Source organism: Balaenoptera acutorostrata, chromosome 14 (assembly GCF_949987535.1).
Source record: "Balaenoptera acutorostrata chromosome 14, mBalAcu1.1, whole genome shotgun sequence".
NCBI classification, from domain to species: Eukaryota; Metazoa; Chordata; class Mammalia; order Artiodactyla; family Balaenopteridae; genus Balaenoptera; species Balaenoptera acutorostrata.
The window spans coordinates 84,392,913-84,412,144 of record NC_080077.1 but is presented as its reverse complement, the minus strand read 5'-3'; the positions used below and the strand labels follow the sequence as shown (position 1 = coordinate 84,412,144).

Genomic DNA, 19,232 nt, shown 5'->3' with positions numbered 1-19,232 from the left:
GCCATCATTCACAGCCCCCCGAGTCATATGCGCACACAATTCCAATTATTTTGACAAGATTGAAATTTTTCCTCCAAGTTTCATATTCTTTATATTCCATTCAGGCTTCTTTAATTCGTTTAACAATTACGAGTTGAGTGACTTCTGTGTGCAGTTTCACAGTTTCAGTGCACAAGCATTTTGACCATAAGATACTGTTTTACAAAACGTTAGATGATTCTAGAGTCCACTGCCCATGCTTATCTGAGCATCTGCCATGCAACACTGAACATGTCTGTAAACACAAATCTTCCCTCCAGTAGGAACAGCAGGGCTTCAGCTGACTCCTCGTCCCCAAATGTTTGCTTAAGGACCATATTCGTATTCCTCTTACCATTACTTACTTTGCTGTAGGTTTGATATAGAAAACTCAAACCTTTTAGGTATGCGGATTTTGTTTGATTACAATTAAAGCTCTCTGTTGATTGTTATTAGAGTGTAAATCACATACATGCCTGGCTTTTGAGTGAATTGTTGAATAGCTAGTTACAAAAGAAGAATTGGCCTAGGTTTACATTAGCTCTCATTTCTTTAGAAGATACCTTGAGTTGACGTGTAGCTACAGGTGAATTGAGACCACAGTATGAATGCTCGGATGCTGATTCTTGGCCTTCGGGAGTTGACTTCTTCCCCAGAGGAGACCCAGCACACAGACACACCTTGGCCTCTGGCAGAATTTGCTGTGATGATCATACTTTTTGAAGGTCCTTTGCCTGGCCTCAAAAAATTTGACCTTTTGAGAAACAGACTTGTAAGAAAATATTTTGAAAGATATGGTAACCAGTTCTAGATAGAAGAAAGGCAGACCTACTTTTGACTTTGGTGCCTCACCATTGAAATAGAGCTTCAGACCCTCTGAAGCAGCTCCTTAGTAAATAAAAGTGTAACTTTTCACCCTCATGTGAGTTGAGCTTTGTGGATTGCTAGAACCACTGCACATCCTGTTCTGGGGTCTTTTCTTCTTGTGGAACTTGCTCTCTGCATCCTAACTGTGGGATGTGGGGTAACAACTGGTATTTAGAATTGCTTGAGTATGCATTTTATGTTGTGCTGGCACTACAGAAAAAAGTCCGTGTAAGCCTGAAATGGCCATGATAGGAGGAACCATGGTGACCTTAAATACCACATGCATGTCTATCCTTTAACAAGTAATTAAAAAAAAAAAAAAAACAGAACTCAAAGCCACAGTAGAAGCAATTCACTGCAAGTCTGCTTGCAGCAACGGAAATGTCTAACATCCTAAGGTTTTGGTGGGAAATGTGTTTTACTTAAGTTCAAGTCACAACACCTAAGACTTTAGGTGAAGAGAGAAGGCGTAGGTTGAACTCAGTGGTAAATATTTAGCAATGGGTTTGGAGATGGTGAACTGGAGTCAGAGTCAGGTTGGAATTCATACTTTGCTCTAGAAACCTCATTATTTTTGTTTCAAAAATATATTATGTATAGACACATAAAGCAGAGTAGATATTCAATTAAATACCATTTTCCGTATATTTTGTTCCTATAAACTCTCAAAAAACGATTCTATTAAATCTTGTCAAGCAATTTGATACCTGCACATATATTTATATTTTGTTTTACAAGATTAGCAATACATCCAGGGATGTGAAATTACCATGTTTCATCTCATGATATAGAAACCAATCCTGTCTCAAAGGCAGAAAAGGGAGCAGTGTTGGAGCTTCATAGACCTGCGTGGGTCCCGCCTTTATCATGTTAGCTCTTTGTCTGTTTGCAGGTCACTCTGTGACCCCCAGTTTTTCCATCTATAAAATAGGAACAATAGCATTTCTTAGAGCTGTTGAGAATGCAAAACAAAAAATGGACACGTGTGTATGTATGTGGTATGCATGCATACACACACACGTCTATACACACACATACACACTAGTGGCTGGCGTGTGTAGACGGCGACATGTGGATGCCCAGTGAGAATAGCTGTTACCGTCATTCTCCTTCTCTCTCACTCACTCCCCGTTCCACTCCCTAACGTGCTGGGTTTTGATCTCTTTCCCTCCAACACCCTTACATCCTTAGCACATGCCATTTCATCGAAAAGCCTGGATTCTCTCACGTTTCACTCCTGGACCTCAACATTTCTCCTTTCCTCTTGTCTGAAACGAACTCTACTTGCTTCCACCTTCTCTTTCTCCAAAGCCTAGCTCGTCTCTCTCCAGCCTCTGCATTTTCACTCTCCTCCGTTTCCCCTCCTGTGATCCAGCCCTGCTGCCACCCTCCTCGGTTTTCCTCAGACAGAGTGGTTTCTTTGCCTCCCTTTGGGTCCATGCTTTCATATTGGTCATTGTTTGGCTGGTGGCAGAAACTGTTTTGTTATTGAGGGACTTTTAGTTCGGTGTCAAAGGAGAAACAGCCCTGGGGCGAAATGATTAACCCCCAACAGGACACACTGTTCTCGGGCCCTGCAAGCTCGTGGCTTGGGAAGATCCGTGTAACATTCATCTAGAAAGCCACTTATTTGCCCTTGAAATTGCTTTTTATATTTGTGGCATTTAGTTTGGGGTCACATAAGGCCCCCCTAAAGTATTCACATTTCAAGTTGCAATTAAGAAGTCCTTTTAGTGCTTATGAATTGCGTTAAGAAATGAAGCAAGATTTTAGTGAAATTGCAAGATCCATGAATTTTCTCAGGACTAGGGTAAAAACGGTACTATCCAACTTTCAAAGCAAGTATTTTCGAGTGCATTTTGTACAAGGAGTGCTGAAGTTTATTCTCATGATAATGGCTTTTAAAGAGTAAAAGATAGAAACTCATTATTTATCGTTGGAAAGGACTTCATCACACCCTGGTCCTTCCCATATAAATTAATTCTGTAGAGCTGAGTTCATGTGAGAAGGCAATCCGGAAGGAATGAACAGTTTTCATATGTTGTCAGTCCTTTCTTCTATTTATTGTGAAATCGAAGTGACCTTCCAGGTTTCAGGATCTGCCTTAGGGGCTGATAAAGCATTAATCCAGAGCTCAAGAAGATAAAATGCACACATTAAAGACCTAAGCTGTACCTTTTTATGCTCTAAAATATGACATTTTCCCATTTTATTGTTTGGAAATAGAGGAGATATCCTGAATCAGAATAATTATACCTGTGAAAATCATTCTACTTGAGAAAAATTGTCAATCTGTATACAAGTTGAATAAATCACTCAATAATTAATGTACTTCCTGTGATCAATATGGATTCTTGACTCTCACACACTTTAAATTACTTAATCGAATTTTATAGCATCGTTTTCAAAAGGATGAAGTGTTATTTCTTGGCTTCTGTTCCTATGAAAAGTAATACAGATTAGGTATTTTAAATGTGCATTTTATTTAAAATACATACTGAAAATGATGAAAAAAGCAAAAACGTGTCTGCTTTAAACAAGCATATATATATATATATATACATAAATATATATAGTCACATGTAAAAATCAGTTTTTAATTCTTGGTCCTTAATTCGGAAATTGGCTTCATAATAATTTTGAACACTATATTAAGATAACTGTCAATGTATGGACAAATATCTTTTCAGTTACTTTTATACATCAGAGGACATATTTTTATCCATATATCAGCCATCTGCATTTAGTCAGTTCAAAAATGAAGCATTCCCCATCTTACTTCATCATTTTAATTTGTTGGTCTACTTAAATCAACCTTAGAAGACAGCTTCCCTTTGCTACCTATTTGGTATGGACTTCCCTGTTGCAGAGATAAATTATGAACCTTGTAAAAGTACACACAGAGCTCACCAGTGCATTGCTTCTTCTGGAAGGCAAGTGCTTGAAGCGTCCCTGAGTTCACTGTCCCGATTGCGTTCACTCATTCAAATCCAGATCTCTCTACTGAGCCCTTGTTCTCTGTGCTGCTGTGTTCTAAGCACCAGAGATACAGCTCGGTAAGAAACAAGAGACAGAAGTCTTTGCCCCTGTGGGACCTGAGAGGCTTGTTACACTGGAGGAGTCCAGACAGGCCCGCTCAGAACCACCAGGCGTGCACGTGCGCGATAACGCATCAGTTTGATGTGAGGTCCATTTCAGTAACTGTGTGATGGGTTTGCTCCGGGGTTTTAAAATCACTGTCTTGTACGAGTAACCAGGTTTTCCTTGGACAGATGTGCTGGTATCAAAGTGGATGTGACCTGCTGACTGAAGATCTTTTCTGACCCTAATGTTTTAGGGTTCTCCCACCATGTCTTTCTAGAAGGGGATACGCAGCCCCGAGAGCGACTGATCAGCTAGTCCTTAGGGGAAAACATCCCGCTCGCTCCCGCTCGAGTGAGCACCCTAGTGTCAGAACACTGTGTTCTATGCACCACGTTGCCCCCGGAGGGTCGGCGCCGCCTTCTCCGCTCCTGACAAGGTCGCTGTTCCGTGTCTGCCTCTGGGTCTCGGTGTGGTGTTGTACCTTCCTGACCTCTTGACACTGTCACTCATTACGACACCATAGTTCTTAATCCTTTCTTTGTGACACTTAACCTCTTCCACACCCTCCCTTACCTGCATCTACCTTCACTGTGCTGGTGGTATTCTCTTCTTTCCTTCCTGCCAACTAGCCATCATCGAAAATTAAATCTGCCTGTGTTATGTCCTTCCATCTGTTTGTGGCATATTCATATATATATATATATTTTTTAAATTATGTGAAATTCTGTATAAGAAATTACCCGGAATTAAGTGTGTACTTGCTTTAAAAAGTGTAAGAGGACTTAGAAAAAAAATTGAAAACTTTCATCTTTGTTCTGTAAAAGCTGAGTGTTTTAAAGTTCTTCAGTTAAAAAAAAAAAGTTTGAATGCCAGCAGATGGAGGTCAGCTTACTTCTGTACAATAGTGATGTATCTTCACGCTTCTTAAATTTTGATCTTTTCACCAAGATAGTTCATAGCACGTGCCCAAGGTTATTTTTATAAATATCTTTTCAGATTTCTCCTATTTAAACATAAAGTGCGAGGGAATGGTAATTTATAAAAGTCTGCAGCCAGAACTATTCTTATCACTTATATGGATTTAATCATAGCAATATAGGCAACAGCCTTTCTTAAATAATTTACCCATGTGGTTAAGATTCATAGGCTGTGAGTAGATAGACTAGGCCCAGCACTACCAAACATGGATAACTTAACAGAAAGTCACAGCTTCACAGAGAGTTAATGAAAAGAAGTACGTTCCATTCTGCCCAGTTCAGGAATTCATTCTGCAGAACTCCACGTGGCAGACGTTTCCCTGTCTCTTGTAGCCCCTTTTGGTAATATTCCTTTTACACACATCATAAAAAGTACTTGATTTTGCTTCCAAAGGCCCAGTTAGGGGTTTTATGTCTAAGAGGAACGGTAGGAAGGAAGAGATCCTCGTCAGGCCCTCTGGGATTTCATCGTTCCGTTTGCCCTGCTTTTTCTCCCCGCAGAGTGCACCGGCAGGCCAGCCCGACGCAGTCCCCGCCCGCAGACACAGCCTTTGGCAACCCTCGGGGCAGGCAGCTCCCACAGGCGCCAGTGAGGAGCGGCAGTGCAGAACAAGGTATCCATAGAGAGAGCACTGACAAAATCTCGGATTTCAGAGCCACTTCCTTTTATACGCCTTCTATTGAAAGAATAGTATTTTCATGATGCGTGGTGTGATGAATCCTAAGAAGTCAAGTGTCTTAAGAGTTTTATTCCCAGCACCAAGTTATAACAGTGCGTGGCCTATATGCTGTTTTTGCTGAGTGAGTGAATGCATGCATTTTAGATGGTCAATTAAAAGAACAGATTGAGCCCTAGAGATACCTTTTCCAAAGGCGCAAAGGAAGAAAATAAAACTTCAAAGACCTCAGTACAATGTGGTATTTTATGTGTCAAAGGAAGACGTTTTTAACCTTGTTTTAAAAATATTTTTAAATGAGGCAATCGTATTGAAGGCTTTGCTAGTGTTTTTTTTTTTTTTTTTTTTTTTTAACCTGCAATACCTTGTATTTTTTATAGAAGTTTGATGGTGAAAAACTGATTTAGGACACACATTTTAGTGTTTTTTAACGGTTAACATCACTTAAGTTTCCCTTATTTTAAGCATGTACACATTGTGTTTGATCTTCCTAGAAAGAGAGATGTTGGGGGGTGGGCAGGTTCTAGTGGAAATTAAATTCACTAAGCTACCTGGCCTAAGAGGATTTAAATACCAGGTTAAAAGAGTCACTGTTTTCTTCATGTGACCCAAGGTGCTATCCCATTTCTCAGTAAGTGAAATGATTTGTTATCGGTAAATGTTATCACATAATTTATTACCAGAGATTTGTTAAGCAGTTTACTGAAATACTGTTTAATTTGGGGTTGTAATATGAACGCAGTGGACTTCTATTTAAAACATGTATTGAAACTCTTCATCCCTATGAAACAACTGAAAGGTTAACAGTTTGCATATTTTTCTCAACAGTGTTGGTTGTTTCTGATGTAAAACTTGTATATTTCCTTCTGTACTGAGGGTGCTGGGTATGTGTTTTACTCACTCAAAGAGCTTTACTGAATGTATCACCGAAGTGTTAGTGGTCGAAGAAGATAAATACATTGTTTCAAAAACTGATCAGGCAGAGTCTGTACACAGAGTACTTGGTTATAGAAAAGTTAGTGTAGATTTCAGAAGTATCAGCATATTGACACAAAAATGCTGCTACAATAAATTCTGGATTTGTATTATTTTTTAAAATCATACATCCTGTTGATATATCATACTTTAGTATTCAGGGTCATTATAAGGGTATTCATTTAGTTAATCAGGAAAATATGAGACTATGTGAAACTCTGACTTTCTTTTCTGAAATAACAATTAATTCTTTGGAATTCTCAGTTCATGTGTTTAACAAACTTTCTCTTATCTGGGAACATTTTGAGAAGATAATTCGTAATTAATGTTATTAAGACTGTAATTAGCAGTAGCCTAGATGAAATTGTTTTAAAATTTATTTTTTAAAATATGGTGTTTATTTAAATTATCCATTCATGAACTCCTGTTGCACAACTAAAAGAACTACAGGTTCTAGTGTTCAGCTACAAACTCAGTGTTACTGGCCATAGTGGGCTAAAGATTGATATCCAAAAGGTCATTTGTTTCTAAAATTCTTTGCATTTCCTCCAGTTGCTAAAACACTTCTGGTTCAAAAGTATATAACGGTACTGCATATAACGCTCATATAGTGAGATTATAGTTTTATTATTCTGTAGAAATAAGAATTGCTTCTACAAAGTCAGATGGATTGTATGCTGGACTTTGGTTTTTTATAAAAGCTCATGTTCTGTCGTTGATATCAGTCAACATTACTGTTTATGATATTCGTATTCACAGTTGTCTTTCAGAGAAATCACCAATTTGTAAAGATTGAATTGAGGTGGGAAGAAAGGAGTGACTGAGGATGAAATTGGTGGAGTTATTTTGATAGTTAATATCACAAATACATTCCTAAACACTTGCTACTTGAGGTTCCTGAAGTTTATCATCTTAAGAGTCATATAGATACAACCTTTAAAAAATATGACAACAAACATTTATTATTGTGACTATGTATTCTTCTATAATTAAAATGGATCTGGTTTACTGTATGATATTACTATGTGCTTTGGGATGTTTGGTAAATGATGATACTGTCCTCCTTCGTCTTATTATGGATCTATTTCAAGCTGAACAGTTTACATGACATCTTTGTGTGTCCTAGAATATGTTTTTAAAAGTAAACCTCTAATTTGATTCATGGGTTAGACAGAATTTAGCTGTCTAAATCCATTTGAGATGGATTTCATTGATGTTCTTAGCGCTGTGGAATCATGGTATGTTTTTCTTTCCATATTATATGTTAAAATTTACTTCTATCTGCCATGAAGACTGATGCAGAATGCAGTTTATTTGCAATCAATGAAAGTTCTACCGCACTTGACTTCTTTCCAGTTTTCTTTATGTATATTTGTCGGGGTTTTTTTATTTTTAACAAAGGGTAATTTTCTTTTTTTAAAAAAGATAACTGAGTTGATAAGCAGTTGGTTAGGAGCAAATATTTCAAATGGCTTAGATTCCTGAATAGTGATACAACTTCTTGATGAACTTATAAAATAATTTTATTCATACACAGTTTCTGGTTACAATTATCTACATTATTTTGTTTAGGATCCGTAGATTGTTTGGATGCTTCTTGTTGTTGTTGTTTTTTTTTTTTTTGTAATACAATTTTACTACTCTCTCCTTGTACGATAAAACAATATATATTATTTTAAAAGCTAACATATAATTTGAAAAGACACATTTACTTAATTTTTGAAAAAGTATTTTAAAGTTTCTTTTAAAAATTAGTAATGCTAGCCTATTTGCTATATGGAATCTGTTTATGTTGAAGTATAGTTAGGGAAAAAGAAGAGGTGTGATTACAATGGAGATTTTGAGATAAAGTCACTAAAAAGTAGCCTCAAAAGTTAGGTAACTCAAATGGTATGTGAGAATTGAGAGCCAAGACTTGCAGGAAATTCCTCTGGCTGTGTTCCAATGTTGTATTACAGTGTAGCCCTCAGGTCGAGTGAGACTGAAAGCAACATAATTGGTCGCATAAAAATGTATGGTTTTCTGAAACCAACCAAGTGATTTTTGTGTGTGTGTGTGCAACCTAGTTGTCTTTTTTAAGAAGACATATTTAAAGATCATTCATAAACTATAAACTAACACTTGAAGTGTCAGTTATGTTTTGTGTGTTCTGTTAGTAATTCTGCTACCTAGAACTAATGGCACTCTCCTTCGAAATATCTAGATAGGCCATTATTTCTCAGTAAATGGTGCACCGACAAGGAGACAGAGAAAGGCTTAAGAAATGTCTGAGAAATACAGTCTGCCAAGAACAGTTTCATTTTGAGATATTTTAATATAATTACAGTAATTTGAGAAGGAAGAAAGGATTACTTAAATTAAAATATATTTTTTTCCAGGTGGAAAATGTTCCAGAATATTTTCCACAGTGAAAAGAAAATGCCTACTGTCTAGCAAAAAGTGGAATTTATTTTTTATTTATTATATGTTTTTTCAAATTATCTGGAATGCTATCATTTTTGAAATGAAAATGTTAGTTATGAATGTTAAATATGCTTTTAAGTACATTTACAATAAAAAGTCACAATGGATTAGGGTTAAAATGTCTTAGTAAAGTGAGTGCTGTAATACTTTGCAATTCTTCAAAGGCAAGAAAAAAATAACACAAAATATACTTTTCAAATGCCAAATATACAATATTAATTTCCCAATGTTTCTGTTTTTATTTAAAATCTTTAAATTGTTGCATTCGTTCTTTCTTTGATTGATTTTAGTACCATATTTGAGATTTCCTCATGGTTTCTCATTGCAATTTACCATGTCACATTATATGTTATGTATTTTTATTATTCATGCCATTGTGTTGATTCATATTTCCATGTCTAACTATAAATTTGCTGATTTCTTTCTTTTGTTTCCATCATTATGTGCATTTAATTCATTGAAGAACAAGAAAAATATAACTCATCCACAAAAGGTAAATATTAATGTAACTTTTTTAACAATTTAATATTGTTCCTTTTCTCTCATAGTATATGAGTTATATAACTGTATTTATTGAAATAATGAGCCAAACTATTTAACAGATAGCTTTTTCCGTGCAGTGATTTGGTAGGGCATTTGGTATTAACCGTTTTGTATTGTGAGCAGCTCACATCAAAGAGGAGACGATTAAAATTAAGAGTGTTTTTGCTTCAAAATGTATTTATCCACACTGACAACTAGAAAACGATTCTCTTTGGAAAAGAATAGCATATTTATAATATGTTTTTGTTTATTTGCCTTCCCCTGCTCTCATAGATAAAGGGTTTAAGTCTTACCTTCTGTGGTGCAAAGGAGAAGAAAATCCCTGGGTTTTCCTTCTAAATAGCAGTAACCTTATGGCATATTTGGCCTGCTGCAGTCATGCGTCTGGGAAGTAGCTGCCAGGACGCTACTCCTCTTGGCCTCAGGAGGGTTAGAACACCCATCAGTTCTTTCTTCCTGAGGGACACAGGAGGGAAACCGTTCAGTCTGCTGTGTTGGCACCTTGCTGACCTGCCTTGTGGTCCTTTGGATCACATTTGATGTTTGGTCTTTTGGACTTGAGTCCCACGTAGACGCAGACCTCCTCCTACTGTCTTGGGCCACCCTATTTGGTGTTACTGTTGGCTTGATAATTAAATATTTGAATATGAGTTTTCAGCTTAATGAAATAATATTAACAATATTAAAAAGTTATATAATGCTGCATAATTTAATAAAAGTATTTACTCAATATTTATAGATTCGTGATTGAATTAATTTGTTGTCCATAGTAACCCTCAAAGTTAGTCCTGAGAGGACCATCATCCTTATTTTATGAAAGATAAAACTCAGATTGAGAGAGGTTAAGAGACTTAACGCATTCACACTGGTGGTGTGACCTAGACTGCAAGCCCAGGTCTCTTACTTTGGACCTCCTTCCTCTATACTTTAGTGCATCCTATTTTAATAGGCACAAATCCCAAACATATATCCCTAACTCCGAGTAGATTGAGGTATGTGTTATGTCTCTCAGTGTCATAGATTGAAAATGGGAGATAATATTCAATTACTTATATCAGTTTGAATTTATAAAAATATATTCTGGCACATAATACATATTCTCGAACATAACACATATTCTGGCAAAGTGTCTGACATACTAGGCAATAAATAGATATTAATAAAAATAAAACGTTATTCAGTGAGATCAAGATGCTTTGGTCCCTAGGTTTTACATAGATTTCTGGCTATCTTGAATTTTTAATTCAGGTATCAGAAACACAAATTTAGGTTCAGTAGTACAAAAATGGCCAATACATTGGTACTTACATTCAGAAGAATTTATTTAGATTTGCAAGATAAACTTCAGTTTGCTAAAAGCATTAAATTTTATGTTGGAGATGGGTCATGACCTCATTCATTTAGCCAAAAGGAAAAAAAATGTAATAATTCTTCATCTGGAGGGCTCTTCCTTCTATATTATTACTAGCCAAAAGCTATAATTTGCTAATCAAAACAAAACAAAATTCATGGGTTGTAGAACCTCAGGTGTATGAAGTGTGCCCCTTTACAGCCTTAGTACACAGCACATCAGGTCGTTGCGTTTTACAAGGTCACTGTGTCCTGGCTGAGATATGTCATCACTGTACCAAGTCTGCCTTGGACACAGGGTGCGGATAAACTTCACGGGATGCACCCCAGGGCTGAAAACCACCAAAGAGGTACATCCCCAAATGCCGCCGGGAAGGCGGAGAGCAGCCCAGGATGCTGTACCACCCCCCTGGGATTTAAGGGAGCACAGCTTAGCATGAAAAGCTTGGGAAGCCAGGAAAAGACAGAAGCAAATTCAAGAGATTTCTTTAGAGTCAAATTTTAGACTCACCTGCCCCATAGGAAAGATAACGTATTGTTTTGCATAGAAACCCTGCTGCTGTGAGCTGATCTTTTCTGGGGTCGCTCATATTGGAGAATTGAGTTATCTTGAGTGCTCCCTGGGTGATGGGGCCTGGCCCAGCCATGCTGAGCTAACGACACAGGCCACCGACCCCTAGGGAGAGTTGGTTTTTGATGAATTGAAGACGAACTTGTAAGACGTTCCCAGTTCGTTGAGGATTAAGAGGTTTCACAAGATGCAAGATTTTCAGTGTTAAAACCAGGACAGCTCTGGGCGAACTGGGACGGTTGGTCGCCCTAACTGTTGGGAACCACTGTATAATTGTACAGCATATGTTGCAAAGCACTTCCAGAGAGGTATAAGGTACCAGGAACATTTTTAATGGCAGATAGAATGTATAGGGCACTTCTTCTATGTCAGTGACTTGACTGAGCGTGTCATGTATTCATCTCATAGCTGTACAACAGCCTGAGACATAACTATTCGTATCCTCATTTGCCAACTGAGGAAGCTGAAGCTTAGAGAGATGCAAAACCTGGCCCTGTGTCAGTCTTCGTTTGGGAAGTGGTAGGACAGGGAACTGGGCTCGAGGCTCGCTCCAGAGACCTCGTTCTGAACCACTCTGATAGGCGGCCTCTCCCACATTCGGCATTGACCGAGCACCCGCTGTGCGTCGATACCACGTAATTACGGTAATAACCTGGGCACAGCCCTGAGGAAGGCGTGATGACTCCTTTTATAGAAAGAGGGCACAGGGGTTACGAGGTTGCCCACAGTAGCAGAGCTGCTATAGGACAGAGCTGGGCAGTGACCCCACGGCCCATGTTCTGTCCACTGCCTCGTGTCACTGTCACATCTTCCACTCACAGCACCGGGAGGCCCACTTAGGGGCCCTACCTCCCCCGGTGACCTGATTTTGGGCCACGCATCTAAATCTTCCAATCCCTGGCTTGCTCTTCAGATGAAGCGTGCACCTTGAGAACAGGAAGCCAGTGTATTTGGACAAAGATAACACAAATTTTGGGCTGAAAAGTTAACGGAGGAAATAGAAATGTTCCTAGCAGGTTATTTACCTTTTACCTCCCCCTTTCATGTTGGAAACTAGTAGACCTTATCTTTTTAAGATTCAAAGACTGTTTTATAGGCATATTTTAAATCATTCATTCTAAAAGTAAGCCAATTTTTCCCTCTCTGCTACATTTCTTGGACAGTTTTAAAGAGCCCATGAATGTAGTTTGGGGGCATCGAAATAATGATATAAGAAGATCAAAACAGAACCAGAAATTAAATGACTTCAAGGTGAGAAAACATGTTATTATCATAATAAATTTCTAATTTATATGCCTTTAAGATAGTATTTCTTAAGTGCATTAACTCTTTGCCTTTTGGAAGCAATTTGGAATCATAACGAAACACATTATACTGCCTTTTCTACAAATATGAATTCCCTTTATCATAAAAAATGTGTAATTTACACCCACAGAGAATGAAAGGGAGAGTTCAAGTGACTAAATGATTTAAACAGGAATAAAGAACAAATAGCATCTGTTGCGTTTTGTTTTCCTGTTTCACTAATAAAATATATAATAATTATTGCAACCAGGCCATTTAAGAATTATCTCTAGTCAACTGAATTTTTAAGTTTCTATAAAAAAAAAATGCTCAAATAAATTACCTATATCTTCTTTTTGAAATGTTGACAAGAGCAGTTTGAATGTTAAGTCATGCAAAATGTAATTTTTATGGAACTATTAGCATGAATCTTAATTAGGTGTAATTCATATTAAAAAGTAAAAAACATTTTAATAATTTTCTGTTACATTATTTATTGTTTAAGTAGTTGCACACTTAGTAGTATACTATGGTTATGAAACATTATAGGAAAATATTATGTAACTTGACTTTTGCCAAAATAAGTAAACTAGTTTGTATATTCTTTACAGGCAGCATTATTTTAACTGTCATTAAGTAGAAAAGGATTTCAACTTTATTCACATTTTTCTTAGATGCATGTTGAGTAGGTGCATATTACCCAGGTGATTCATTTGTTGTTACTGTGTATTAAGATTTCAAGTTCCTTAACCTTCTGGGGCTTTGCTTTTCCTGGACACTTATTATGAATATTCATGAATGTTTATTCATAAATATTTAGAGCTCCATTAGTAAAAGTGTCTAATTGGTCCATTGCTCTTTTTGTCACAAACCCATAACTGTGGTTGTCATTCTAGCCTTCCCTTTAAACTTTAGGGACGTAGTAAAGCGACCCATGTAAAACAGTTCCAAATTCTTGGTTTGGACCCTTTTTTTCCATTCTGCTGATTCAAATGTGAATATTTATAATAGTAGTAAAGACTTTTACAACTTCAAAGTATTTAGCACTTAAATCAACCAATGGTCAAATTGTCAGATATGCCCCCTTGAGGGAAAACGTCGTTTCCCCTTCCTCCCTGGGGTCTGTGGGTCGTGCAGGAGAGGCTGCTGAGAAAAGGCTGACGTCTAGCCATGAATAGACTCTTTGATTTTTCTCCTCCAAAGCTGTACATTTCCCCTAAATATCGTATATTTTTTTTTTGCAAACTTTAAAATTTGTAAACACTTTTTACAGAAAAGAAAGGAAGAGACATTGAATTTAGTAATTATGCCACCTTGAGCCTTTCAAGATAGAGTCTGTTGCCATCAGTATAATTGGAATAATGAAAATGATGGATAAACGTATTAGAGATACAGGGGGTAAACAACGCGACCCCTTGGGGAGCGAGTCTGTTGTTCCCCGAGAAACCTTCATGTCATGGGCGACTCTGCGTTCTGAGTGTGTCCTAAGCAGTGCCTCGTAAGAAGGACAGTTCTCCCTTTCAAGACGGAAATACATTTAAAAACTGTTTACTACATCTGTGACTCTGTTTCTGCTTTGTAGATAAGTTCATTTGTACCCTTTTTTTAGATTCCACATACAAGCGTTATCACGTGACATTTGACTTTCTCAGTCTGACTACTCAGTATGACAATCTCTAGGTCCATCCATGTTGCTGCATGTGGCATTATTTCGGGGAGGGATAAATTAGGAGAGTGGGATTGACATACACACACTACTCTGCCTAAAATAACTAATAAAGACCTACTGTATAGCACAGGGAACAGTACTCAGTACTCTGTAATGGCCTATATAGGAAAAGAATCTAAAAGAAAAGTGGATATACATATATGTATAACTGATTCACTTTGCTATACACTTGAAACTAACACAACATTGTAAATGCTCCAGTAAAAATTCTAAAAAATGAATCAAAACAAACAAAAGCAAGAGGTATGAGACTGAAAAAAATCATGTGCCTAAAACCAGCCATCAGTTAAAAATCATGTGCCTAAAACCAGCCATCAGTTAAGTTAAACCAAAAGCAAGAGGTATGAGACTGAAAAAAATCATGTGCCTAAAACCAGAGAGATGTTACAATGTAGATTTAAACAAAAATTTTAAAGCCAATTTTTAAAGCCTCTGTTCTGTTTAGAAACACCATGAGCAAAAGTTTTGTTTTAAAAAAAAGACATTTTGTTCAAAGACATGATATAGGAAAATAATAAATAGAACAAAACATAAAACTCTTTAAAAATAAAAATTTTTAAAAATGAAAAGCTGTTTAACTCTGTGTAACACAAAAGGGCAAGGTAAAATGACAGATTTTCATCTGACTTCCTTATCTGTCCAATATCTGATTAATATTTTCAGTGTTACTCTGGGACTTGGCAACTTTGACACTGAAAGTGAGATCTGGGTCTGGAAATTCTGAGCTTTGTTTTAGGTAGTTGAGTGAAAATCAGCTAAAACAAGAGAGAGCCTTGGGGTTTGGGCTGCAGCGAGATTTGAGTGAAGATACAGACAAATTACCTATTTCCCCTATGTCAATATTCCATTTCAATTATCTATACTAAAACACAGGCTCTTTTCTTTAAAAATCCTTAAAGGCAATGTGGTTTTTCACTAAATGTGTTACTTACTTGTTGTGTTTTATGTTTCTCATACTGGATAGATGTTATATTTTATTTTATTGTTTATGTAACTGTAGCATAATCCTTAACATTTAAGAGAATCATACAGGGGTGCAAGGGAAACAGTTTTGCACATTTCTACCCTTGCAAATTGAAATGCATTTTATTCTAGGAAAGTGACCCATTTCTGGCATTTCTGTATAGTCAAAATATTTTAAACATTTAATCTTTATTTATACATACTGTATACGTCAGGGGAAAAGAGGTGGTGTGTAAGTATTCTATCAAAGTTGCATATTATACTCATATGACTCCAAAGATAAGGATGAACATGAAAGGACTACATTATCTTTTAACTGGAAAAAAAAAGATAGAAAATAACAAAATATAACCAGTAAATTTTTCCCCTTGACTTCCATGGTTTTGGTAAATTGGCAAATAAAAAAAAAGTAAAAATGCTGGAAATCAGTTAATTGAGCAAGAGAGTAAGTCATTGTAGTTTTCCATTTTTTGAAAATGTGAAAAAAATATCAATACCCTATTGAAATAATACAGAGTCATAGACTACAACAGCGGGAAGTTACTCTAAGTTACTTTCTCCTCCCTTTACAAATGAAAACTCCGTAATGGACAGATTTCAGGACTGATCAAGGCCACGGTGACGGATACTGATGCCGCTAAGTTTGTCATGTCTGCCGAATCTTTCCCAGTCCTGAGTTCCGACCATTTCACTCCATTGCTTCCAGATGTATGGACAATGTTCACACATCTTAACAATTTGTATTCCTTATAAGTCTAGAAAGCTGTGTGTAGAGACTAGCGTTGCAGTCTTGAATTTTCAAATATAAAACCATCTTTCTTTCTCTTCAGGCTGTGTATAGCTTATAATGATTACAGATTCAGTCAGCTAAATTTTTTCATCTTTTATTACTTTATAATTTTCACATTTCCTATTATATTGTTTCTTGTATTTGAGTGCCCACTAGTACTGATTTTTGACAATAAGATGCTTCGGAGAAGGGGTTTTGTCAGTGCTGTCAGTAACTGAGACATTGCAAGTGCTTCCTGCATCTGTTTAATTCTACCTGACAGCTTTCAGGTGTGTGGTCATTTATCATCGCTCTTTCTGAGACACGCACTGGACCAAGGTCGGGGCTTGACTGTCGCCAAACTCGCATTGTATCAGTAACAGCAAGGAAACAGAGGCGTTAAGTTATCTATCATAAAGTGTGATAGCACTTTGTAGTTAACTAGACGAGCTTAGTTATCCTGTGCAAATGTTACCATGTTTCACCTTTGACACATGAACTAGCTAACCTTGTTAGAAAATAAAATACTCATAATCTTTTTACTTCAATATATTTAATAATATAGAAATTTTCATTATTCCTATTCTCTTTTACACTGTTTCACCTGGAATACTTGAAAATACAGTCTTAACAATATATTACATGGATTATCATTTTTGCCTATAAACACAAGCATTTGAAATTTCAAATTCATGTTAATTTCTAGATGCATAAGGAGAAATGTGAAAGATTTAAGGACTTTGAAGAGCAGAGCATATATATTTATATATGTATTTATATATTGTAAATAATTGTAAATTTGTGAATATTTAAACCACATTTATGAAAATTTAATGTTTAACTTATAATTATCAAATTACACAGAACCATAATATTCACAATATTTTAAAGCAAGTCATGAATGTCTGCTAAGTCAAAGTAGTTTCCCAGAAAATCACATTTCTCTTTGGAAAAGGTGGTACTATAGAAATTTTTCAGTGGTGGGTTAGGGAAGATTTATTAATGATTCTTAAGCTTTCTTTTTTTTTTTAAAGTCACAGGCCTCTTTAGTAATCTTATGAAAGGGATAGATCTAGAAAAATGCACATAGACACAAACACAGTATTTGCAAATGACTTCAGCTTCTTCAGTTTCACCAAAGATCACCTACAATACTAGAATTCATAGCAAAACATGGGGCATGAAAAGAGAAGTAATTATTTTAATCTGTCTTTATTTTTAATAATACCTAAGACTTTCCATTAGAAAACTCTAATAAATTACTTTTTAAATTGTATTTACTTTTCTTACCTTGCATGCTGCAATCAGTTATTCTCGTTGAGTTTAGAAGACAAGAAATTATTTCATAAGTATTGTTTGAACTTAACCTCTAAAAAAAGTTCTAGTTTTATACTTTCTTAATTGTAATGTTGAGCTGATATTTGATATGTGTACATTCATTGGATTAAAAATACCAGAGTTTAAAAATAACAGTGGATATAGAGTAAAGTTGATCTAAAGAAAACAGATTAAGTTCAATAAATATCTTTTAGGTAAATTAATATTTGCTTTTTAAAAAGCACAATTTATTCACATCAAACACATCAGTCAGCTTGTAGAAGCATAGTGAAAAATTCCAGCTTTTAAAAAAAAGCTTCTGTATAAAATTACAATGTTAATTACACCCTAGGGGCTAGGAGAAATGAATTATGTTACTATCACTCTATGGGCAATTATAACTGAAATAACTGTACTATATGTAAGCTATATTTTCATTAAAAGACTAAGTGAAATTACATGATAATTATATTTGTCATAGAAAATGAGAGGGGTTATTTCACTCTCTAGTATGTAGCAGTGTTTGAAATTAAAAACAAAAAAAAAACCCAGAAGTCCCCGAATTTAAAATCTTTTTAAAAAGGCATAGTAACTGGCACTTTAATGATTTTGTTGGTTTCCAATGCTAGCAGTACTCAGAATGCTCCTAAAATGTGAGTTTAATGCTAGGATTTGTGAAAGAATTAGAAAATATTTTATTTCATGTTTTAATTTTGCTATTGGTACTAAAATTGTTAATATAAAAATTTTAAATGATCAGTAATCATTCTTTTCAAATTAAGATATTTGAGCTCTCTGGGCTGTGGTTAATTTTACTTTTAGTGAGATACTTAACAGATAATCATATTCCAAGGATTCAATTAATTTCTAATCATTACCAAATATCTATTATTCTCTCTATAAATCATGTACATTAATAATCATGTCTTCTGGTTCAAACTTGTGATAAATATTCTATTTTAACTCATAAATTTTTCTTACTATTTAGATTGACACACCCATAATCCAGAAATGATGTCAATTTATTCCACAATATACAGTTGAAAAAGAAAATGCAAAATAAGCAAAATCTGTAGAAAAGTTAAAGAACTGCCAAATTAACAGTGAAGCCTCTTCATTGATGTTTATGAAAAACAATTTTACTGAAACATGATCACTTGTATAAACAATTATTTTAGGATACACACTAATGTATACATAATCAGGAAATAATGAGAAATGTTTTTTTTAAATGTTAATTATATGTAATTATCTGGCTTTTGATATGAGTAGGTCAATGATAAGCTGTTTGCATTTTGCTTCTGATCTTGGAAGCCGAGAGCAAGCAATGAGAACATAACAAACTACGTTTTTGCTGGCGAGTCAAGGGGTCTAGTCATGATTTTGAAAAAAAATTAATTTGGAGATTTCCTTTCTTTGACAGATTAGAAGATGTCAAATTTCACTTGTTTAGGAACATAGTACATTAATCGTTTTTGGAAGGTCAAAGCGAAGTCATTTAAAACCATTTTAGGGATTCAGTTTGTTGTTGGTATTTTTTAAAGTCTTTAAAAAACCTGCTACGACTGCCATTTTCCTTTGGTATTGGCCTTGGTCCTGTCTGTTCTGCCTCTGCTTCAATACCCAGTGAGTTTACTCTGAAAGC

At 35.8% G+C, this 19,232-nt stretch overlaps 1 protein-coding gene across 41 annotated transcripts in view; it reads left to right on the top strand.

Annotated features, from left to right (window-relative positions):
- Positions 1-19,232, top strand: part of RIMS1 (regulating synaptic membrane exocytosis 1) — a 465,974-nt gene that overhangs the window by 346,480 nt on the left and 100,262 nt on the right. For 25 of the 41 annotated variants that reach the window (XM_007166655.3, XM_028168809.2, XM_007166651.3 and 22 more), the window contains one exon: positions 5,448-5,560. In XM_007166655.3, the coding sequence (XP_007166717.2) occupies positions 5,448-5,560 (113 nt within the window). Of the gene's footprint in view, positions 1-4,222; positions 4,406-5,447; positions 5,561-9,524; positions 9,555-12,716; positions 12,777-19,232 lie in introns of those variants that run through there. The other 16 variants (XM_057527863.1, XM_057527869.1, XM_007166646.3 and 13 more) reach the window with 4 other exon arrangements.